Raw genomic sequence first — 18,536 nt, forward strand, 5'->3', positions numbered from 1 at the left:
TGTGGGGAAAGACACCCTGCGGCCCGACGGGTGGCACAGCCGCTGGGGACGGTCCCAGCCCTGCCGGGAGCCCGGGGCCGCTCACTGCCGGCAGCCGGCGGGGACAGCGCGGGGAGCCGAGGGGCTGGCTCCACACCAGCCGGAGGGGCGCAGCGCGGAGCACAAAGGCTCTCCCATCCTGGCCGCTCTGCCTTGGAACGCAGCATGGGAACCACTGCCCAGCGCCAATCTGTTCCTCATTATCCGCCCCGGCTGCCGACTGATCCCGGCTCCGTCACCACGCGCGGTAAAGCCCCGGCCCGCATCCCGTCAGCCGAACAACTTCTGCACGGCTTCACCAGCCCCAGCTCACATCCCGTCCGCTGAGCGACTTCTGCACGGCTTCACCAGCCCTGGCCCGCTTCCCGTCAGCCGAACAACTTCTGCAGGGCTTCACCAGCCCCAGCACAGCGGAGCAGACCAGGGTCAGGGCTGGCATCCCCCTCCGGAGGTAATGCCAGAGGGAAAACGAATTGTTCCCTTCCCCAACGGGTAGAGGAGGCTTCCAGTGAAAGCAGGGAGTAGGGATGGCTGCTTGAGGTGCGAAGAGCGGGAAGGTAAATGCAGAATTTAGGGGAGGTGTTCAGTCTGATCATAGGTAAGATGGATGCCTGGACAGACGGACATGAGGAAGCAGGAGCGAGGAACAGACTGATGTGTCTCCAAAATATTTGTACCAGATAGAATCAGACTGAACACCTCTTCTGAATTCTTCTGCATTTGCCTTCCTGCTGTTCTCCATGAAAATATGAGCATGGCCAAAGCCTCTGCCATGCTTTGTGTGAGCAAGAGGTGAGGATCTGCCTCCAATTCACTCTCTTCCCACTGCTTCTGCCTGTATAGAGCAGAGTGAAAACCTCCCAAGAGGGTATCAGAAGTGCTCCAGAAACAGCAGGATCAGCAACTGCACTTGTGAGTCAACAGCACCCTTGATGCAGTAGAGAATATAAAGCTGGCAGGTTCAAGAAAATTACTATTTCTTGGACTTGGTACCTGTGAGACATAACTGGGTGCTAGTTCCAATCTGGGACTTCCCCAACGTATATATACATATATATACACACACATATATACATATGTATATATATACACATATATATGTCAGAGAGAATCAGCTTTAAGAAGATAAGGCAGAGGGGAGCTGCCAACAAGGTGGCACACAGAAACCACAGCCCAGCTATTCCCAGGGAAGCACTTGGAAGAACAAGAGGTAACAGGTACAACCTGCCCCAGAGGAAATATTTACTGAGCATGAGGAGAAATTAATTCAGTGCAAGACTGGTGTAGCTGTGGTGTGGTTTTGGGACAGGCACAGTTGACACCTCCATCCTCAGGGACGTTCCAAATCCAGTGGGACAGGATTCTGAGCTACCTGGTCTAGCTTTGCTACCAGCCTGCATGGAGCTGGGCTTGGACCACGGGATTCCCAAGCCCCTTCCAGTCTGAAATTTACCTGATGCTCCAATGTGTGTTGTGCAAAAGTGATGTGGTGGTTTTAAGACTCACTTGTAAGATGGCCAGCACCAATCCGCTGCCCACAGCTCTTCCACACAGCTGATGCCAGAGCTGCTTTACATCCCCTGCTGACTTCACAAGTTTTGGTACCACAGAGGAACTGGAGGAGCTGAGTATCCGAGAAAGCAAATGCCTGTGGAAAAAAATGTGCAAGTTTAATGGCAGGCTCTAAACAGAAGCCTGGGTGCAAAATGACAGGTCTGTGATAGCCTGCTGTGGGATGGGGATGCTTACAGTCACAGTCGGAGGGTTTTATGTTCTGGGTTAGAATCCGACAGGCAGCCCCTGTGGTTGTGCGTTACTCTTTCCTGGAGAAGAAGTTTGGACACATGCATTTGTGGTTTGGCCCACTCCTTGTGTTTTTCCACTGAAGCACTTTAGTATTTTTAGGCTGAAAGAGATGACTCCCTGCTATGCTGGGTGGATCAGAGCAGCCCTGTGCAGGCAGGACACTCTAAGGTGAAATACAGAGTGTGAAGTACAAGAAGAAAAACTGGCAAGGAGCCACCACCCCTGCTCACAACAAGGCTGGGGTTGAGGGTGAGACAAAAGGGCTCTCAGCTGGTGGCTGGTGGCATGGAGAGCCTGCACACACATTAGCTGCTAGGCTCAGATACCTGGATGAGACACCAGCATTCCCTGAAGCTGAGATGTCTGCTTTCTCTCTTCTGGGGACCTGAAGGCCACAGACCCACCTCTTCCAGGAAACAACCTGGCTCGCACAGCCTGGTGCACTGCCAAGGCAATTGTGGCTGCAGGCTTTGCTGGCACTGAGGCGCAGCACACAGAGCGCAGCTCAGCCAGCAGCATTGTCGGTGGGATGCAAGGCAGATGGGGAATGTCACAAAGAGCAAGAGCTTCCACCAGTGCAAAGCTAACAGGGCAAAAAGCTACATTTGACCCTGCCAAAAAGAACCAGGGGTTGATGGTGGATGCCAGATTCAACACAAGCCAAACATCTACCTTGTGAATCAGGTAAAACACATTTACGTTCCTTCAGGAAAAGCAGAGACCAGAGGAAGAGTAAAACCAGCACACACTGATGCAAGGAGACTCCTGTGACCCAGAATACCCTGAAACAGACCCTTTTAAAACATTTTTGGCAAGGAGGGAAGACACGGGAAGACGTGGGCTCCCAGCACGCTGGTGGCTGTGCAGCCACAGCTCTGGGCAGAAGGGCCCGGCCTCTCGCTGGCTGCTCCCTCTGCACTGCCTAACGATGGCTGCAGGCAAGCATGTCTTTGGAAAGAATTTCACATTTTCCACAAACTTTATGGAAACCAGGAAATCCAGTTAGGAACATCAAGAGAGGGGGGTTGGGGCCCAGGGAAGAGAACGGAGAGGCACAGGGACATGGTGCTTGCAAAGGAGAACTGAACCAGGATGGGCAGAGGTTCCCAGACAGACCAGACCACGACATCTGCTCCAACTCCAGTTTATTGGACATTACAAAATACTCTGCATATATTTTCACATTATAACAATATCCTTGCAAATAATATATTAAGTCTTGAGTCATTTGTGGTGCCCATGGCTACAGAAAACACTGACCCAACTAGAGATTTAGTATGGCTCTATATCAGAAATCAAAACTAGAATAAGTCATACCAGAAATGCAAAACTATATAAAAACCTTTTAAAAACCTCATGCTCATCTGGTGGAACAGGTACAGAGCTGAAGGGCCTCTGCTGAGCCCTGCTGACAGGGCTGGGGGTCCCACCAGCCCACCTGCTCCACATTGGGCTCACCCACCCAGTGCATCCAATTGTCCCCTTGTCACCTCGTCTCAGCACACCCATAGAGCTGGAAAAGGCAGGCTTTTATCTGCTTTGGAGTATTAACAGTCCAAGTCCCCATTTTTCCCAAAGAGGAGCAACCCCCAACCCTCCTGCTCTGCCAGTGCCCAGCCATTGTGCTCTTTTGTATGCCAAGCAGTTCTTGGGGAGCAATTCTTGGCCCTTGGGGTCACACCAGAAATAAGTCATCATGTGGGCCACCAGCTCCCACCACCCTCTGAGGAGGGATCGGGGTGGCTGGGGTGCAGGTGTTGGGGACAGACCTCTGAAGATGCACGCAGCTCACACCCATCACCCCTGTTCCTGATGTACATTCATACCTGCTGCTCGCTCCACTCCTTGCACCATGACCAGTCCTCCCAGCTGATGCACCCCAGGCAATTGGAGGGACTGGGCCGTGGACAGAACGAACAACAAGGATGCTGTGCAGGGCAGCTGCCTCCCAGAAAAGGCAGAAAGCTGAACACTGCAGCTGCTGGGAGCACATCCAGGCGACAGGCGTGAGGCTGGCACAGCAGGTTGGCTGTTAGAGGAGTCCCTGTGCGTACGTTCACTAGTCCAGCTCCTGGTGGAGCCAAACCCCGGGAGCGCTGCTCCCAGTCCTGAGAAAGTCATGGCCTTGCCTCTGTGGTGCCTCCATAACCCAGGGAACACAGCGCTGTTGTGGCAAGGAGCCCATCTCTGAGCTCCTGGCTGAGCTCCAGGCATGCTGTGAGGAACCAGCACTGTGGCCACCTTGAAGTCAATGGCTCAGTCACTGGGTGTGGGTGGGCTCTTGTGCACCAGCACTGCTCTCAGACTTATTCCCAGAGCTCTCCTACTCACAGCCAGGCTGGAGATCAGCTCATGCTCTTACACCTGTGAGCAGCCACAGCCCATTTGCCAGCAACCACCACCTCAGGGCAGCACAGCCACGACAGGATCAAGTCTGTTTGGGATCCCAACCTCTCAGCTGCAGAAATGTGTAGGGACCAGAGAGGAAGAATGAGCTTTGGGATCTGTGTCTCCCTGGGTAGACAGGGGCTGGTACCTGCTATCAAAGCACAAAGACCAATTATTGACCAGGTTTCCATCAGTAGGTTCACGGGCAAAGCACACCCTGGAATGCAGCTCCAGGAGGAGTACTGGCTTCTCCTGCCACTCCTGGAGTTTATGGAGACAAACACAAGCTTTGCAATGCAAGACAGCAGTCGGCAGGTCATAGCCTGTCTGCAGCTCTCAGCCCCTTCCCAGTCCACAGGGTGCCTCAGAGGTGGCTTGCTCTGTTGAACATCAGCCACCTGGCCTCTGAAGTGGGTGGCATCCTGCCCTGCTCCTCCGTGGCCATCAGAGGCTGCAGCTCCTGCTGCTCAGGACCGTCCGGGCTGCTGTCACTCTGTGACCGGCCGCTCTTGGAGATGTGGCTGGGGAACTGGAAGCAGGAGCTCTGCTCTGGCATCGCCTGGCTTGCAGACTGGGGTTGCTCCTCCAGCACAGGGCAGGCAAATCTCCTGTGCTGAGGTCCACTCTCGATGCCTGGGGGGGAAGCGATGCTCTCTAGGGAGGAGATGCTTTGGTTCCACGCCTTCTGCATATCCACTGGCACAATTTTGGTGGTCTCCGAGGAGACATAAACAGCCAGATCAGCCTGGTCTCCTTTCCATGGCAGCTCCTTCTCTGCCAAGGTTGGCGATGGAGGGATGATGCAGGGGCTGGGGCAGACATCCAGGCTGCCTGGAGATGCAGATGGAGGGACAGTGAGAGGGAGCTTGCACAGCTCTCAGTCTGTCCTTGGACCCTGCAAACATTGCAGAACCAACCACTACCAAATGGCATAGAATCCTAGAATATCCTGAGTTGGAAGGGATCCACAAGGATTATGGAGTCCAACTCTTTGCTCTATGCAGGACAACCCCAAGAATCACACCATGTGCTGGCCCGGGGATGCAGGATACAGGGAGGCTCTGCCATGCCTCCAGAGAACAGTGATTCTCCCATTCATGCTCTGTTGGCTTTGGTTTTGCCCAGGCCAAAGTAGCTTTGCTCCACAGGCAGAGGAAGAACAAGCTACCCAATGGCTGCTGCCCCAGCATGGAGCATAGGTGCCTACCAGGAGCTGTTTTTCCCTGCAGAACCTCATCAGTGGCTCGAGCAACGAACACAATCCCCTCATCGTCCTCTTTCTCCGTCTCTGAGCTATCGCTCTCCTCCTCCTCTGAGCTGACCATCACCAGGACAGGAGCTGCAGGCAGATGGAGGGGGTTGGTCTGGTGCTGTCATCCCACCAAGCTGGCAGTGGGCAGGCACAGCAGGTGCTCCCATCCCACGCCACCAGGTCCCCTTGCCAGGAGCTGCCATCCTCACCTGCCACTGGCCTTACCTGCATCCTGCCAGGGGACGTTTCTGTGCGTCTTCCCGTTGGGTGCCTCTTTGGTCAGAGAGATGTTCTTCTGTGAAAGAAGAACTGGCTGGGACCTGCCCTGTGCACAGCTCTAAACTCAATCGGTGCTCCTGGGAGCCAGCCGACATTGGGCATGCAGATTCCCATATGGCAGATGGTTTCTAGTCCTTAGGTTTTGCATTTTCATGGCCCCACAATGAACTGCTCAGCAATAGCTGCAAAAGCCTCCAAACCAAAGAAGATACCCAAAGCTCAATTTGAGGTGCAGTGACATGTTTCTGAGCCTGGATCTGCTCCAGCATTGAGGCTGCTTTATGCTCAGTGCTCTTGCAAAATGAGCCTGGGGCTCCTCCAGGGCTTTGCTCAGAGAAAAGCCACCCCACAGCACTGATGGCATGCTGGGGACACATGGACACACAACACCTGCATGCTCACATGCAGCATTAACAAGACTGAGAAGAGATGAGCTGCTGTCCCCTCTGGCTCTGGAGCTGCTGATGCCCTGTAGCACCTTACCTACGTCCCAAAAGGACCTCTTACTTCATCCTGGGGTGGCCAAATCCCAGAGCTAGGAAAAGAACAGGAGCTTGGGGAGGACTTGCCTTTTTCCTGCCTTTTTCCTTCAGCCTGGCCTTGCTCTTGGAGGAACAGACATTGTGCTTTGTGGACTTGAAGGTCTCCAGGCGCCTCTTCATGTTCTGCCGGAAGATTTCTTTATCTTGGCGCTCTTGTTTATCTGGAGAGATGAAGTGACGGCTGTAGCTGGCCTTGTACTGGCCGAGGGAGAGGCAAAGAGACACAGGGTGAGCAGCTGGCCCCACACAGCATCGTCCACCCCTGCTCCTCTTGCGGGTGCTGCTCCCCTCGGGGTCAGCCGCACGCCGTGGCCCGGGAGTGCTCACCCGCCGGCGGGGCTTGTAGAGGCTCCCTCGCAGCACGTGGTGCATGGCAGCATCCTCCTTGTCGCGACGGCTCCGCACCGTGTCGATCACCTGCAGGTCCAGGCACGCGCCGCTCCCGCTCTCCCTCCTGCGGGGAGACGGAGATGGACGTGCTGGGCTCCGTGCCCACGGCGTGCCAGCCCCCTGCCAGCCCCGGTGCCGCCCGCCCCCAGGGAAGAGGGCAGCTGTGAGGTCCAACGAGGTCTGTCCGGGAGCTCGGAGGGATGGTTGTACTCACAGGAGGTTTGTGACGGATGACTCTGACATGGACGTGCGGCTGGGCATGGAGGGCAGCGCCAGCTTGGCGGCCGAGAGCACGTGGCCACCCTGGGAGGTGGGAGGACAAGGCTGGCGTCAGGGCAGCAAGGACCCAGCTGGGATGGGCAGGTCCCCACTGCCTGGCACATGTGGCCATACACGAGGGGACCACTCCTGCCAGGGCCACCACTACTGCCTGCACCTGATCGACAAAGCTGATGGCATCACGGATGTTCAGCTTGTAGTAAACATCCCAGATCTCATCCCTCAGCCTGTAGGCAGATTTCCGCATCAGGAGCTGGCTCAGGTATTTCTTGTCAAACTGCTCCCACCTGCCATGAGATGAGGACACAGGCAGTTTAGCTCCCATGGGGTACCAGGGATACCTACCCACACAAGGCTGAGTGTCCCAAGTATGGCAGAGGGAGGCTGGGCACGCAGGACCTGGCTGTGCACAGGGACACACTGCCAGAGAGAGCAGGAGAGGAGGGGACATGGTGACCCCCCTCCAGCCTGCCCAAGGGGAAGCCTGACACCATCGGGTCTGTGAGAGGCAGTGGGAGTAGGGGCCACCCTGCTGGAGCACTTCCCCTGCAGGAAACAGGCTTTTTGCATCCTTTTCCTGTCCCTGTGCTGCAGATAAACACTGCCCAGGCAGGAACAGGGCTGTTCCCTCCTCAGTGCCCAGCACAGTTCCATCCATGAGGAGGCAGAGGGCCACTGTCACCAACACGGACACCCCGAGTTCTGACCTTGGCGAGCAATGCCAGCTCCACACCTGCCTGACCTCTCTCTGGGACAATTTTGTGATCTTGGTTTGCACAACAACAGCCAGATGGTACCTATCCAGACTGATGGACAGACATACAAGCTTCCTGGTCCTGCAGTCCTGCCCACAGCAGGGGTGTCCTCTTGTGAGAACCCCACGATGTCCCTGTGGCTGGCACGTGGCTCCCGTTCACTAACAGTCAGCAGAGGATCCTAAGACACTCACTTGTCCCGCCAATAGTGGTAGCCATGGTGCCCCACGATGTCCTCCACTGCTGCCAGGATGTGGTCAAAGGCCTTGGGGGTGAGGGGAAGAGGATGAGTGGTGGCAAGGCTGTGGGTGCCCTGGGGATGCCAAGGTCATACACGGCCCTCGTCCAGCCCCACACGTGAGGGGAGCGGGGCAGCCTCTGGCACTGTCACCTACGTGCTCATGCAGCTCCTCGTTCAGCGTGGGTTTGTGGTGGTCACTGCGCTTCACCTTCAGCCACGTCACCAGGGGTTTGATGGTGAGGCCCTAGAATGGCAGGAGAAGGCAAGGGAAAGACTGGGAGGGCAAGAGGGTGCATGGCTGGGGCACGGGGAGCAGAAGCAGCACGAAGTGACTGGGGACAGTGGCTGTGCCAGCCACGCATGCCCCTACCAACCCGACCCCTGTGCCATGGCGTACAACCCCAACCATCCTTCCCCTAGACTCATATTCATCCTCCCCGTGCTGAAGGTGCTCCCAGTGATGGGCACTGAACACCAGAGCTGGAGCCCATCAGCAGTGTTGTAAAGAGAGCAGCCTGGACAGGTGTGTGCTCCTGGAGCTCCTGGAGCCAGTCCCAGAACACAATGCCAGTGGGAAAAGAACGTGGGCCATGGCCCCGCCATCGCAACAGTCCTGCTGATGGATGGGCTGCCAGAAAGCACCGAGGACCAAAGGTCACTTGAAAAAAGATACTTTCCCAAAGCACACGTCCCCAGGCCAGTTCTGGGGCAAGAAAGCAGCGCTGGAGGAGGGCACGGTGCCCATCCTCACCTGCACAATGACAGTGAAGAACACCACCACGATGGTCGTTGCCACAAAGTAGTCCTTGGCTTTCACCTTCTCCCTGTCCAGCAGGATGACCAGGGCGAAGGCCACGGCCCCACGGAGGCCACCATATGACATGACCACCTGGTCAATCCTGTCCAGGGGGATGAGGCGGAAGCGGTTGAGTACGTAGGTCTGGAGAACAACACCTGGGGAAGAAGGAGAAAGAGAGCCTGGAATGCTGGGAGAACCCTGCCTGCTCCAGGAGACAGCACAAAATCCCAGCCAGGATCCATGGCTAGCCTTGCACCCCAGCCTTTCCTGAGCAATATCCCTTTTTGGCAGGAAAAGGGCTGCATGCTACCGGCCGCATACACAGCAGGACAGACTGACCCACAGCTCTGAAGAGCAGGATAAAGAACAGGGTGCCCAGCACCAGTGCTGTGTCCCATGTCCACTTGGAAGTGTCCACAGCCGAGATGCCCAGAAACATGAAGATGATGGTCTCTGAGCTGCTGGCCAGTGTCTTCATGGTGTACTTGACTGTGGTGCGGGATTTCTGGGAGATGTTGGCTTCCACGTACTTCTTGCAGCAGATCCCACAGAAGGTGACTCTGCAGAGGGGCAGAAGGAGCTGGCATGGCCCTACAGCGGGATGAGCAGTGGGACTACTCACTGCCTCTTGCTGCTCACACCGCAACCCCCATCTGCTGGTTTCCCCCGGGCACACGCCAGTACTCACGCCAGGATGGCGGAGAGCGAGACCATCTCGGCGGCGAGGTACGCGACGTAGGCCAGGAGGAAGACGAAGAGTGGCTCGATGATGCGCACGCGCTTGGTGAAACGCGTGATCAGGGCCAGCAGGAAGGCGAAGAGCAGCCCCACGGCTGTGCCCCCCAGGCTCACCAGGAAGAAGGAGGCTGGTGGGAGGAGAAGTCTCACTTGAACCGTAAGCAAATGGGCCCCGTGCCCCACAGCCGTGCCACGCTGGGCGGGCCAAGCATCGTGCTCCCACCCAGGTCTCCTCCAAAGCGTCCCATGGAACACAAAGCTTTGGATGATCCCAAAGCATCCCCTGGAGCACCTCTGCTGTTGGGACAGGCTGACAGAGTTGGGGTTGTTCAGCCTGGAGGAGACTCTGGGGAGACCTCAGAAGCTCTTCCAGTATCGAAAGGATACTCCAAAAGAGCTGGAGAGGGACTTTTGACATGGACATGGAGTGACAGGACAAGGGGGAATGGCTTCAAACTGACAGAGGGCAGGGTTAGATTGGGTATTAGGAAGAAATTCTTCCCTGTGAAGGTGGTGAGGCCCTGGCACAGATTGGCTGTCCCATCCTGGGACATGTTCAAGGCCAGGTGGGGTGGGGCTCTGAGCAACTTGGTCTAGAGGAAGGTGTCCCTGCTCATGGAAAGGGGGATGGAACAAAATGGTCTTTAAAGTCCTTTCCAGCCCAAACAATTCCGCAGTTCTGTGTTGATGGCCAGCATGTGACGCATGGAGATGACAGAGCTGTGGTGCTCAGTGCCACCCCACAGGACAGTGGCTCCTGTGCTTGTCCTGCTTTGACAACAGAGGAAGAGGTGGAGGGGCTGGTGTGGCAATTACTCACCTACCCCCTTCAAGTAGTCTGTGGCGTGGATGTGTGCTGGGCCCAGCTCCACAAAAGAGTTGAAGACCTTGTACAGCACCTGCAGGCAAGGCAAATCCCTTGAGAAACACAGGGCATTTCCCTGCCTTGAGAGGGGCAGGAAGGGTCCTGTGGAAGAGGCATTTTCCACCCCAAACCTGTCAGGTAACAGCTCGTTTCAGCAGGCAAATTCTCCCAGGGCCAGGAGAGAGAAAAGGCCAGGAGAGCATGGCATGGGTCTGCCCCCAGCTCGGAGATGTCACATGCATCCTCTGCCCATCCTGGGGAATTCCAGCACCTTGGACCGTGTTGGGCTCAACATTAGAGTCCCCCACGCTGCAACTCACCACGGTGACAGCATCATTCAGGAGAGACTCGCCAAACACAATGATGAAGAGGGTCTCATTAACATGGACCTCTTCGAAGACAGCCAGGACTGCCACGGGGTCCACAGCTGAAATCAGGCTGCCAAAGAGCAGGAAGTCCATCAGCCCAGCTTTGACACCTGGATCTGTTAGGACAGAAGGATCAAAGTCAGGCAAACCAGCCACCCCAGAGCCCCTCTCACCAGGCGGAAACAAGCCTGTCCCTCATCTGATCACAGTGACTTGGCTGCAGCATCTCAGCTGGAGCACAGTGGGATGAGCCCAAAAGTGTTCCCAGACCTCTGGGATGCCCCTGGAAAAGTGGGATTCGGTGCACTCTTGCTGCAATCTGAGAGGAGCATGAGGGATGTCCCTGCTGGCACCCAGGTCCTTCACTGCTCCTCCAGCAGATACCACCAAAGGTGGCTCAGCAGCCCCACCTCAGGTCCAGGCATCAAGTGGCTCCTCAGGGCTCAGGAGATCTCAAAACACAGTCCAGGCCAGCCAGGGCCAGTGGCTCCAGCCAAGGACAGGGAACACGGCAGCGAGCCAGCAAGGCTAGCCAAGGTCGGCAGACAAAAATAGCAAAGACATGAGTCAGCCCCGTGCCAGGCAGGGCCCGTCTGTCCTGCACGCTTGACCGTCCTGCCAGAGCACCATTCCCAGCATGTCAGGACCCTGCTCGTGCTGTAATTCCTAGGAATCCACAGCAGGGAGAGGCAGTGGCCTATGAAACTGGTTGCACCTCCAACCTATTTTTTGGGGAGGTGGTCCAAGCTGGGCAGCCCTGCACACCCACCCATGAGCCCGGCCCGGTGCAGTCCCCAGAGCGCGGTGCCGGTGGCAAAGGAGTTCCAGAGCGTGCCCACCACTGCGTAGGTGAGGATGGCACCGATGTTGTCGAAGAACAGCCGGCTGGGCATGAAGTAGCCCGAGTCTAGGACGATGGGGGGCAGAAGGAAGAGGAAGAACATGTTGGGCTCCAGCTGGTACTCGGCTTTCTTTGCCACGGCCAACACGATGCCCCCCAGGCCCAGCCCCAGCAGGATGAGAAGGCAGCTCTCCGGGACGACAGATGTCACCTTCCTTGACAGGTGGAAAACTAGAAGAAAAAGAAGAATGAGAGCATCAGCCAAACAGGCAATGGACAGAGCATCCCAAATCCACAGGCTTCGCAGAAGGGTTGGGTGATGCGTGATGGATGGGAGGAGAACAAGGGAGCACCTATGGAAAGGCTGCTTCATGGCCACATTTGCACACAAAAGACCTTCCAGCTACCTCCCAGGGCAGGATTTCAGGTCCCCGACTCTTTAGGATTACCTTCTCCCTCTCAGCCACTGTCTAATAAGCCAATCAGCCAGGCATTTTACTTTTCTCGGCTTCTGGTGTCTGCACTTAAAGGTTTAAAGCAGGCAGCGAGCACGTTCACAGTGTCACAAGCACTGCTGGCTGCTGTTCAAGTGAAGAAATCCTGGTACACCGGGACACGTTACCCCACTCAGGGACGAGGATCTCAGCCCCGGTGACGGGGTGACCTTGTTTGCATCCGTCTGAGCAAGCAGCCAGAGCAGCATGCAAACCACTGCAGCAGCAGCCGTGCCCGAGCACAGCCTCCCTCGGCACCAGCTAACCTACCTGCATGCAAAAACACAGGCGCTCGGGAGCTGCACATTTAGAGACGCTTAGAATAATCATTTTATTCCATGCAAGGTTTGGCCCAAATCTTAAGCTGCTGTGGAACAGGATGTATTTTCTGAAGCAAGCAGAGGATGCCCTGGTATTCATCCATCAGTAATGTGGCAGTGCTCGTGCACAAGCCAGCAGGATGCCACACCAGCCAGCACAGAGGATTCATCCCTCCAGGCACCAGGCACCCTTGTCCCCCACGTCAGGGTGTTCTATGTGACCCCAAATCAGTCCAGCTTCCAGGCAGGCAACCCCCCATCCCTGGGGGTTTCTCCTCGCTAGCACGAGGTGCTGTAATTTTGCTGCCCCTCCAGAAGAGCATTGCTTGGGGAAAGGCTATTGAGGGTCACAGTGATTTTGGTCCCCCCATCACTGAGTTCTGCCATCACTCATGACATCCAGCTCAGCTCTGTTGCGTGACTTGCCCATCAGATGAAGAAATATCCTGGAGAGTGGGTTCCTCCAGGCACTTTGAGAGCCACCTCTGTCCTTGTGCACCCAGCAGGTACAAGGGACATCAGGGTAGGCTCTGAGCCATCACTTGGCTGCAGGCCCAGCCCTGCTGCCAACCCCCAAACCCAGTCCCTAAAGCCCTTTAGCGGGTGCCCGTTGCTTGTGCCAAACTACCCCTCCAGAAGGAAAGTTGTGCAATGGCCATGCACTACCCCTGGGGCACTCAGCTGCTTCCCTCCTTTGGAATCCCAGTGGACAGGCAATAAGCTCTGCCTAGCCCAGGGTGCTGTCTCCAGGGGCACAGACCTGGAGAGGAGCCCAGGAACAGGCAGTACTCCATCAGTAGGTTTCCATGTCTCTATGCCCTTGTCATTTTCCTCTGAACCTGTCCTGGTCCTGCTCTATCCTTCTGGGACAGGTCCCAGTGTCCCTGAGATGTGGACAGCCAGAGAACTGAGGTTGTGGCCTCCTGATATTCTGCCTTTCTCCTTTCCCAGCACCTCCTAGGTAATTTTCTTGCCTTCACCACAGCTGAGCTCCGAATTAGAGGAGATAATTCAATGACAAAGATCTGGTTCACAGCCAGAGACAACATCTTTGAGCCCACCACCCGATGTGCAGGCTAAGGGCCACTTTTCCTTTAGCTGAGGACCTCAAGAGGTTGCTGCTAGGCACAGTAAGCCCCATCCATGCCCCAGCACTGGCTCCCTGCCATAAAACAGCAGGAGCACCATGGGCAGAGCAGTGAGCACAGGGGCAGCATGATCTGCAGCTCCATCATCAAGCACCGCAACAGGAAAGAGCACCCAGGCCAAGCTTCTGCCATGGAACACCGCAGTCACAGAGCCTGGGGCACTCCCCCTCAGCCCCAGCCACCTCTGCTCACTGCTGTGGCTGCAATACAGCCCTGGAGACGGTGGTGATATGGACACTACAGCCCTCCAAGCAGACCCACAGCCTGAGGAAGAGCCAGCTGGGCTTCATCCAGGCCAAATTCCTGCTAAATGACCGCACAAGTCACTGCAGAGCCCTGTTCACCCCACACAAGCTGCCTTCACCGGTGGACGAATGGTGCTCACTCAGCGCCTGCAGCAGGCTGTGAAGCCGCTTCCCACCCACGGGAACAAAGCTCTGAAGTTTTCAAGAAGGGAACGAGGCGTCCAGCCCCTTTCTGCATTCTCAGGAACACTGCCAAGATCCCTGCTCTCTGCTTCGGCAACCCATCTGCATTCCCCATGCTGTGGAGCTATGTCCTGGCTGGGACCAGGAGAGCGAGCAGGGATGTTGTGGGGACACAGGTCCTGGCTGTCATCTCTCATGGATGGATGGTGTTCAAGGCCAGGTTGGATGGGGCTTTGAGCAACCTGGTCTAGTGAAAGGTGTCTCTGCCCATGGCAGGGTAGTTGGAAAAAGAAAATCTCTAAAGTCCCTTCCAACCCAAACCATTCTATGGCTCTGTGATTGTCTTCACCGAGCCAGAAACTTGGTCAAATAAAGGAGAAGCATCAATGGGAAAGATCACGCTTATCCAAAAATCTCCTGGCTGATGGCGAAAGCTGCCACCCTCCCCAGGAAATGGCAGCACATGAGCTCCCCTGTGCCACAGGGAGCAGCCAGTGGGGACACACAGAACGAGCTCTAATTTTATACACACTAGTCAAGGATTTCAGCACTAAAGGTTCCCACAGCAACAGTAACTTAGCCACATGTGAATTAACTTCAGAGATACAATCCATACTTAGGCATCCATAATAAAGGATTTGCGACTGAGATAACTCAGGGCCAAATCCTGCTCTTGGGAAATGGCAGAACACCTAAACCAAGACATGAGCAGCTGGGGACAGAGATGATGGTGCGAGGAGAGATGGTTGCAACCCATGGCAGCGCTGCCGCAAAGAAAAACACCTGTCTGCTGGCAAACTCCTGCCCGTGGGGCAGCTATGTGTAAGGAGAATGTTTGGGGCAATGCTCATCCCCTCTGTATTCCCCACATCCCCTGCTCTGACTGCGGATGGAAAAGGCAGCAAAGCCCGGATGATGCCTCGCTGTGCAGGAAGGCAACACCCAAGCCAGTTTTTCCCTGCCCCGGGTGTTTGCTGGCTTGGGTCACCCCAGCATCGTGACTGCTGCTGAGAACAGAGCCCACAGTGTCATTTCCCCATCACCCGGGCGTGGGGCCGCTTCCTCCCCTGCAGTCACAGGGCTGTGAGCTGGCAGCCCAGCGCCACAGCCACAGCGGATCCTCTGCGCCAGCCTACGCCCGGCGCCCACAGCTGCCACAGCTGGCGCTGCCCTCTCCGCTCCCCAAAATCCTTCACCCCTGCTTCACCTCCTCTGTGGACTCCTGTGCACCCTGGGGACCGCACGTGCCACCTCTGGGGACACGCGTGGCAGGGCGCAGCCTGCAGCCGTGCCTCCAAGTCTGAGTGTCGCTGTTGGCTCCATTGGACCCGAGCATCCATTGGACCCACCGGATACACTGCTGGCAGCTTGGAGCTATCACCATCAGGGTGGTGTCACACAGACAGAGGAGAGTGGCCATCACCCACAGGCCTGGAAGAATGTGGTGGATCTGGGGAGTTTGGGAATGATCCCAGTTCAGGTCCCCCTGCACCCACCCACACAAAATCCAGGGTGGCTGAGGGGAGCACATCAATGGAAACCTGCACAGGGAGCAGCTCCGGGGAGAGGTTGGAGAGAAGAAAATAACAGCCAGGGAAGGGAAATCTCTCTCTGATCTTCTGCAGGTAGGAGGGACGCACTCGGCAGCTGGAGGTGGCACAGCTACAGCAGAGTGTTGTATTTTTACACTCATGATACCTTTTAATTCATTCCTCGCGAGGCTTTAGGTCTCTCTTGCGAGAAGGCAAGGAAGAAGAGGAACAGAAGACCTACAGTGATGCCTGGGTCAGGAAGAGGCCAGCTGGTGGTCATAGCTGTAGCTGTCCTCTGTGTAACAAGTGCTGCTGCACGTCCCTGGCTCATCTGAGATCACCTTGCCTAACTCTGAACCCACATTTCTTAATCCAGCTTGAAACTAAGAGGGTGTCTGTGACCCCACGGCAGGGGCTGTGCCCACAGCAGGGTCCCTGAGGAGACAACCTGGCTCAAGGTCATGATTCATCCTCTGGAGCCAGCACAGAAGGCAGGGGCACTGTGAGGGACCAGCCCTCTGGGTACCCCTGCTTGGGGTATCTCCTCCCCAGCACCCCGGATGCTGGTGGGGAGCCCAGCCCTGCGCAGCTCGCACACATCCTCACTGTGCCTTCCCACGCAGCCTCTCACAGCACAGCCTCCCCCGGCTGCCTGGTCCTGTGCTGGGGAGCACGAGTCCAAGGCCAAGCCAATCTGGAGCAACCCACCGGAGGAGGCTGCAGGCACCTGCCATCCCCAGGCTGCCGGGAGCACACCCTGCCTGGCACCGGCACCACCGAGCCTTTCCCCAGGGCTCTGGGGGAACAATGGCTTCCAGACAACGGCAGGTGCAGTTCTAGCCTTTGAGAACACGGGACATCCTTCGGGGTTTCTCTTCTCATGCACCATCCATCCTCCGCGCTTATTCCATCTATCTATCCATCCATCCCTCGCAGGAAAAAACAGCTTGGCCCCCCACATTTTCCTTCGGGTGGTACCTTCACCCCGTCACCGCACATCATCCCACGGCAGGGCACGGAGGATGTGGGGTGGTCCCCGACCTCCGCAAGCCAGCTGAGAGCGCTGACCAGCCGGATTTGTCCCCACGACCCGCGTTCCGGCGTGCGGTGACAGCCCTCGTCACGGGTGGCTCCGCGCCCGCCGGGGATGCCGCATCCCCCCTGCCTGCCGGGGGTGGGCTCGGCTGCTCCCGGGGAACCGGAGCGGCTGGGGACACGGGGACACTCACCGATCTTGGCCAGGCTGGCTACCAGGATCCAGGCGGCCACCAGGCAGGGCGCCTGCACCTCCCGCCACTGCCACCGCAGCAGCTCGGCCCCCTCCGGGGCGGCGGGGCCGGGGGAGGCCGCCGGGGGCTGCATGGCCCCGCCGCTCCGCTCCGCTCCGCTCCGCCGCCGTCCCGGTCCCGGTCCCGGCCCCCGCCCGCGTCACGCGCACGTGGGGATGCGCCGGGACGGCCCCCGAGCCCCACGCCACAGCCCCGCCCGCCGCTCCCCGCCCCGACCGCCACCGGCCCGCCCCGGCCCGCGGCACCCCCGCTACTGCCCCCGGCCTTAGCACCCACCCCGGGACCCAGCACCGCCCTGCTCGGCCCCTGCAGGCCGCCCTCCATCCCGGCTCATCTCCTGGAGCCCCCTGCCCCGTGCCAGTCCCCTGTCCTCGTCTCAGTCCTCTCTGCGACTGTCCCGGTGCCACCCGCATCACCCTAGTCCCCCATGCCCTCCCCCCGTGCCTCTGCTTTGTCTGAGTCTTCCTTCTCTGGCTTGGTCCTCACGCATCCACCAAATTCCCAATCTTCTTCCACATTCAATCCCCCTGCCAGCCAGCCCCCTCCCAGGTGAAGCCATCCACCCGTGCCCCAGGTGCTGCCTGAACACCAGCCTGGGAATACCCATGGGGGGCCCCCAAAATTTCTGTCTCCCCTTTACCTCCTCAGCCCCCCTCCGATACTCCTAAAATCTCCTGTTTAGTGATTAGGCCGTCTCCCGTGCCCTGGGAGGTGCCTCATCTCCCACACCTCATCCCTCATGCTCCCAATCCATGAGATCCAGCACTACGTATGTCCTGGGTGGGCAGCAAGCTATGCCCCAGCAGCCCGGGGAGATGGGATGCTGGGCAGGGGACAAGAAGGGATTCTGGCAGAGCGCTCCATGGAAAGCCAGCTCTGACCTGTGTCCAAATGTCCCTGGAGGACATCAGGACGCCTGAGCCAGAGCAGGACCTCTGTCTGGCAGTGCCTATGGCATGGGCACTCCCAGATGCTGAGTGCCAGGCTGAGCCCACTGGCCCGGTAGGAATTGGCCACAGGACACTTCCCTGGGAGCCTCGGTGGAATCACCTTTTCCCATCGCTCTGCCTGGGTACAAATGCGCTACTAATGTTTGCCAGCAGAAGCCGATGGCTGTGGAATGCAAGCTGGAGACAGGAGCAAGGGGAAAGCTCCCTGCCCACCACTCCATCGCATCTAATCATTGTCGTTGTCCAGGTAATCCGTCAAAAAGAAAGCGGCACGGGTTTTACACAAGCTTTGCTTTGCAGTTTGAGCTCAGCGTGCCCCGCTTCCAGGGTAGCACCACAACACCCCTGGATCCAGGAGGTTCACCCTGTGCTGCTTCCCCCGCCCCAGGATGGGGAGGTCGAGCCCAGCTGCCCATCCGTGCTCCAGTTCACCTGGGGCGAGCAGACCCACCTGGTCCCCCGAAGCAGCCTGGAACCTCGTGGGGCCTGGAGAACCCCGAAACATCCCAGCGATGCCCCACAGATCCTGGAGCACCCTTGATGCCAGAACAATCGGAGATCTGGAGATCCTCCATACCGGAGCACCCAGACGGAGCCACCCAGAACCCGGAGCATCCCTCCGAGGCCCGGAGCGTCCCTGATGCCAGAGCATTCCAGCGGAGCCCCCGGAGCCTGACGCATCCCCGGAGCATCCTTTCCCGATGCCCGCGGGAGGGCGCGCCGGGCTCCGAGCGGCCTCTCCCGGTTCGGGGCGGGCCGAGGGGCCGGGCCGGGGCCGGGGCCGCGTTCGTGT

General features: G+C 57.5%; 1 protein-coding gene across 3 annotated transcripts; it reads right to left on the reverse strand.

The window, feature by feature from the left end:
• Window positions 1-2,975: 2,975 nt before the first annotated feature.
• SLC9A5 (solute carrier family 9 member A5) lies at window positions 2,976-18,305 on the reverse strand. 3 transcript variants are annotated; one of them, XM_040075589.2, is made up of 16 exons: window positions 18,195-18,305; window positions 11,511-11,813; window positions 10,694-10,857; window positions 10,329-10,407; window positions 9,459-9,636; window positions 9,110-9,330; window positions 8,723-8,925; window positions 8,126-8,215; window positions 7,925-7,995; window positions 7,133-7,262; window positions 6,911-6,999; window positions 6,634-6,760; window positions 6,334-6,504; window positions 5,711-5,780; window positions 5,441-5,572; window positions 2,976-5,064 (listed from the first exon to the last, which is right to left on the reverse strand). In XM_040075589.2, the coding sequence occupies exons 2-16, from the start codon at window positions 11,683-11,685 to the stop codon at window positions 4,598-4,600; spliced, it is 2,367 nt and encodes a 788-aa protein (XP_039931523.2). In that variant the 5' UTR covers window positions 11,686-11,813; window positions 18,195-18,305; the 3' UTR covers window positions 2,976-4,597. The 3 variants fall into 3 exon arrangements, with proteins under 3 accessions (XP_039931523.2, XP_039931522.1, XP_039931524.1); XM_040075588.1 differs by lacking the exon at window positions 18,195-18,305 and adding an exon at window positions 16,734-16,867; XM_040075590.2 differs by lacking the exon at window positions 18,195-18,305 and adding an exon at window positions 16,734-16,867 and having other exon boundaries at window positions 4,842-5,128.
• Between the last annotated feature and the right edge of the window lie 231 nt (window positions 18,306-18,536).

The sequence above is a fragment of the Hirundo rustica genome, chromosome 11, assembly GCF_015227805.2.
Source record: "Hirundo rustica isolate bHirRus1 chromosome 11, bHirRus1.pri.v3, whole genome shotgun sequence".
Classification (NCBI taxonomy): Eukaryota; Metazoa; Chordata; class Aves; order Passeriformes; family Hirundinidae; genus Hirundo; species Hirundo rustica.

Excerpts from the sequence above, each read along its gene's own strand:
- SLC9A5 (XM_040075588.1), bottom strand. The coding sequence starts at position 16,866 with ATGCAGCCCCCGGCGGCCTCCCCCGGCCCCGCCGCCCCGGAGGGGGCC. Across the intron at positions 5,573-5,710 it reads CGTCCCCTGGCAGGATGCAG|CTCCTGTCCTGGTGATGGTC; the intron begins GTAAGGCCAGTG and ends ATCTGCCTGCAG. Across the intron at positions 5,065-5,440 it reads GCAGGGAAAAACAGCTCCTG|GCAGCCTGGATGTCTGCCCC; the intron begins GTAGGCACCTAT and ends CTGCATCTCCAG.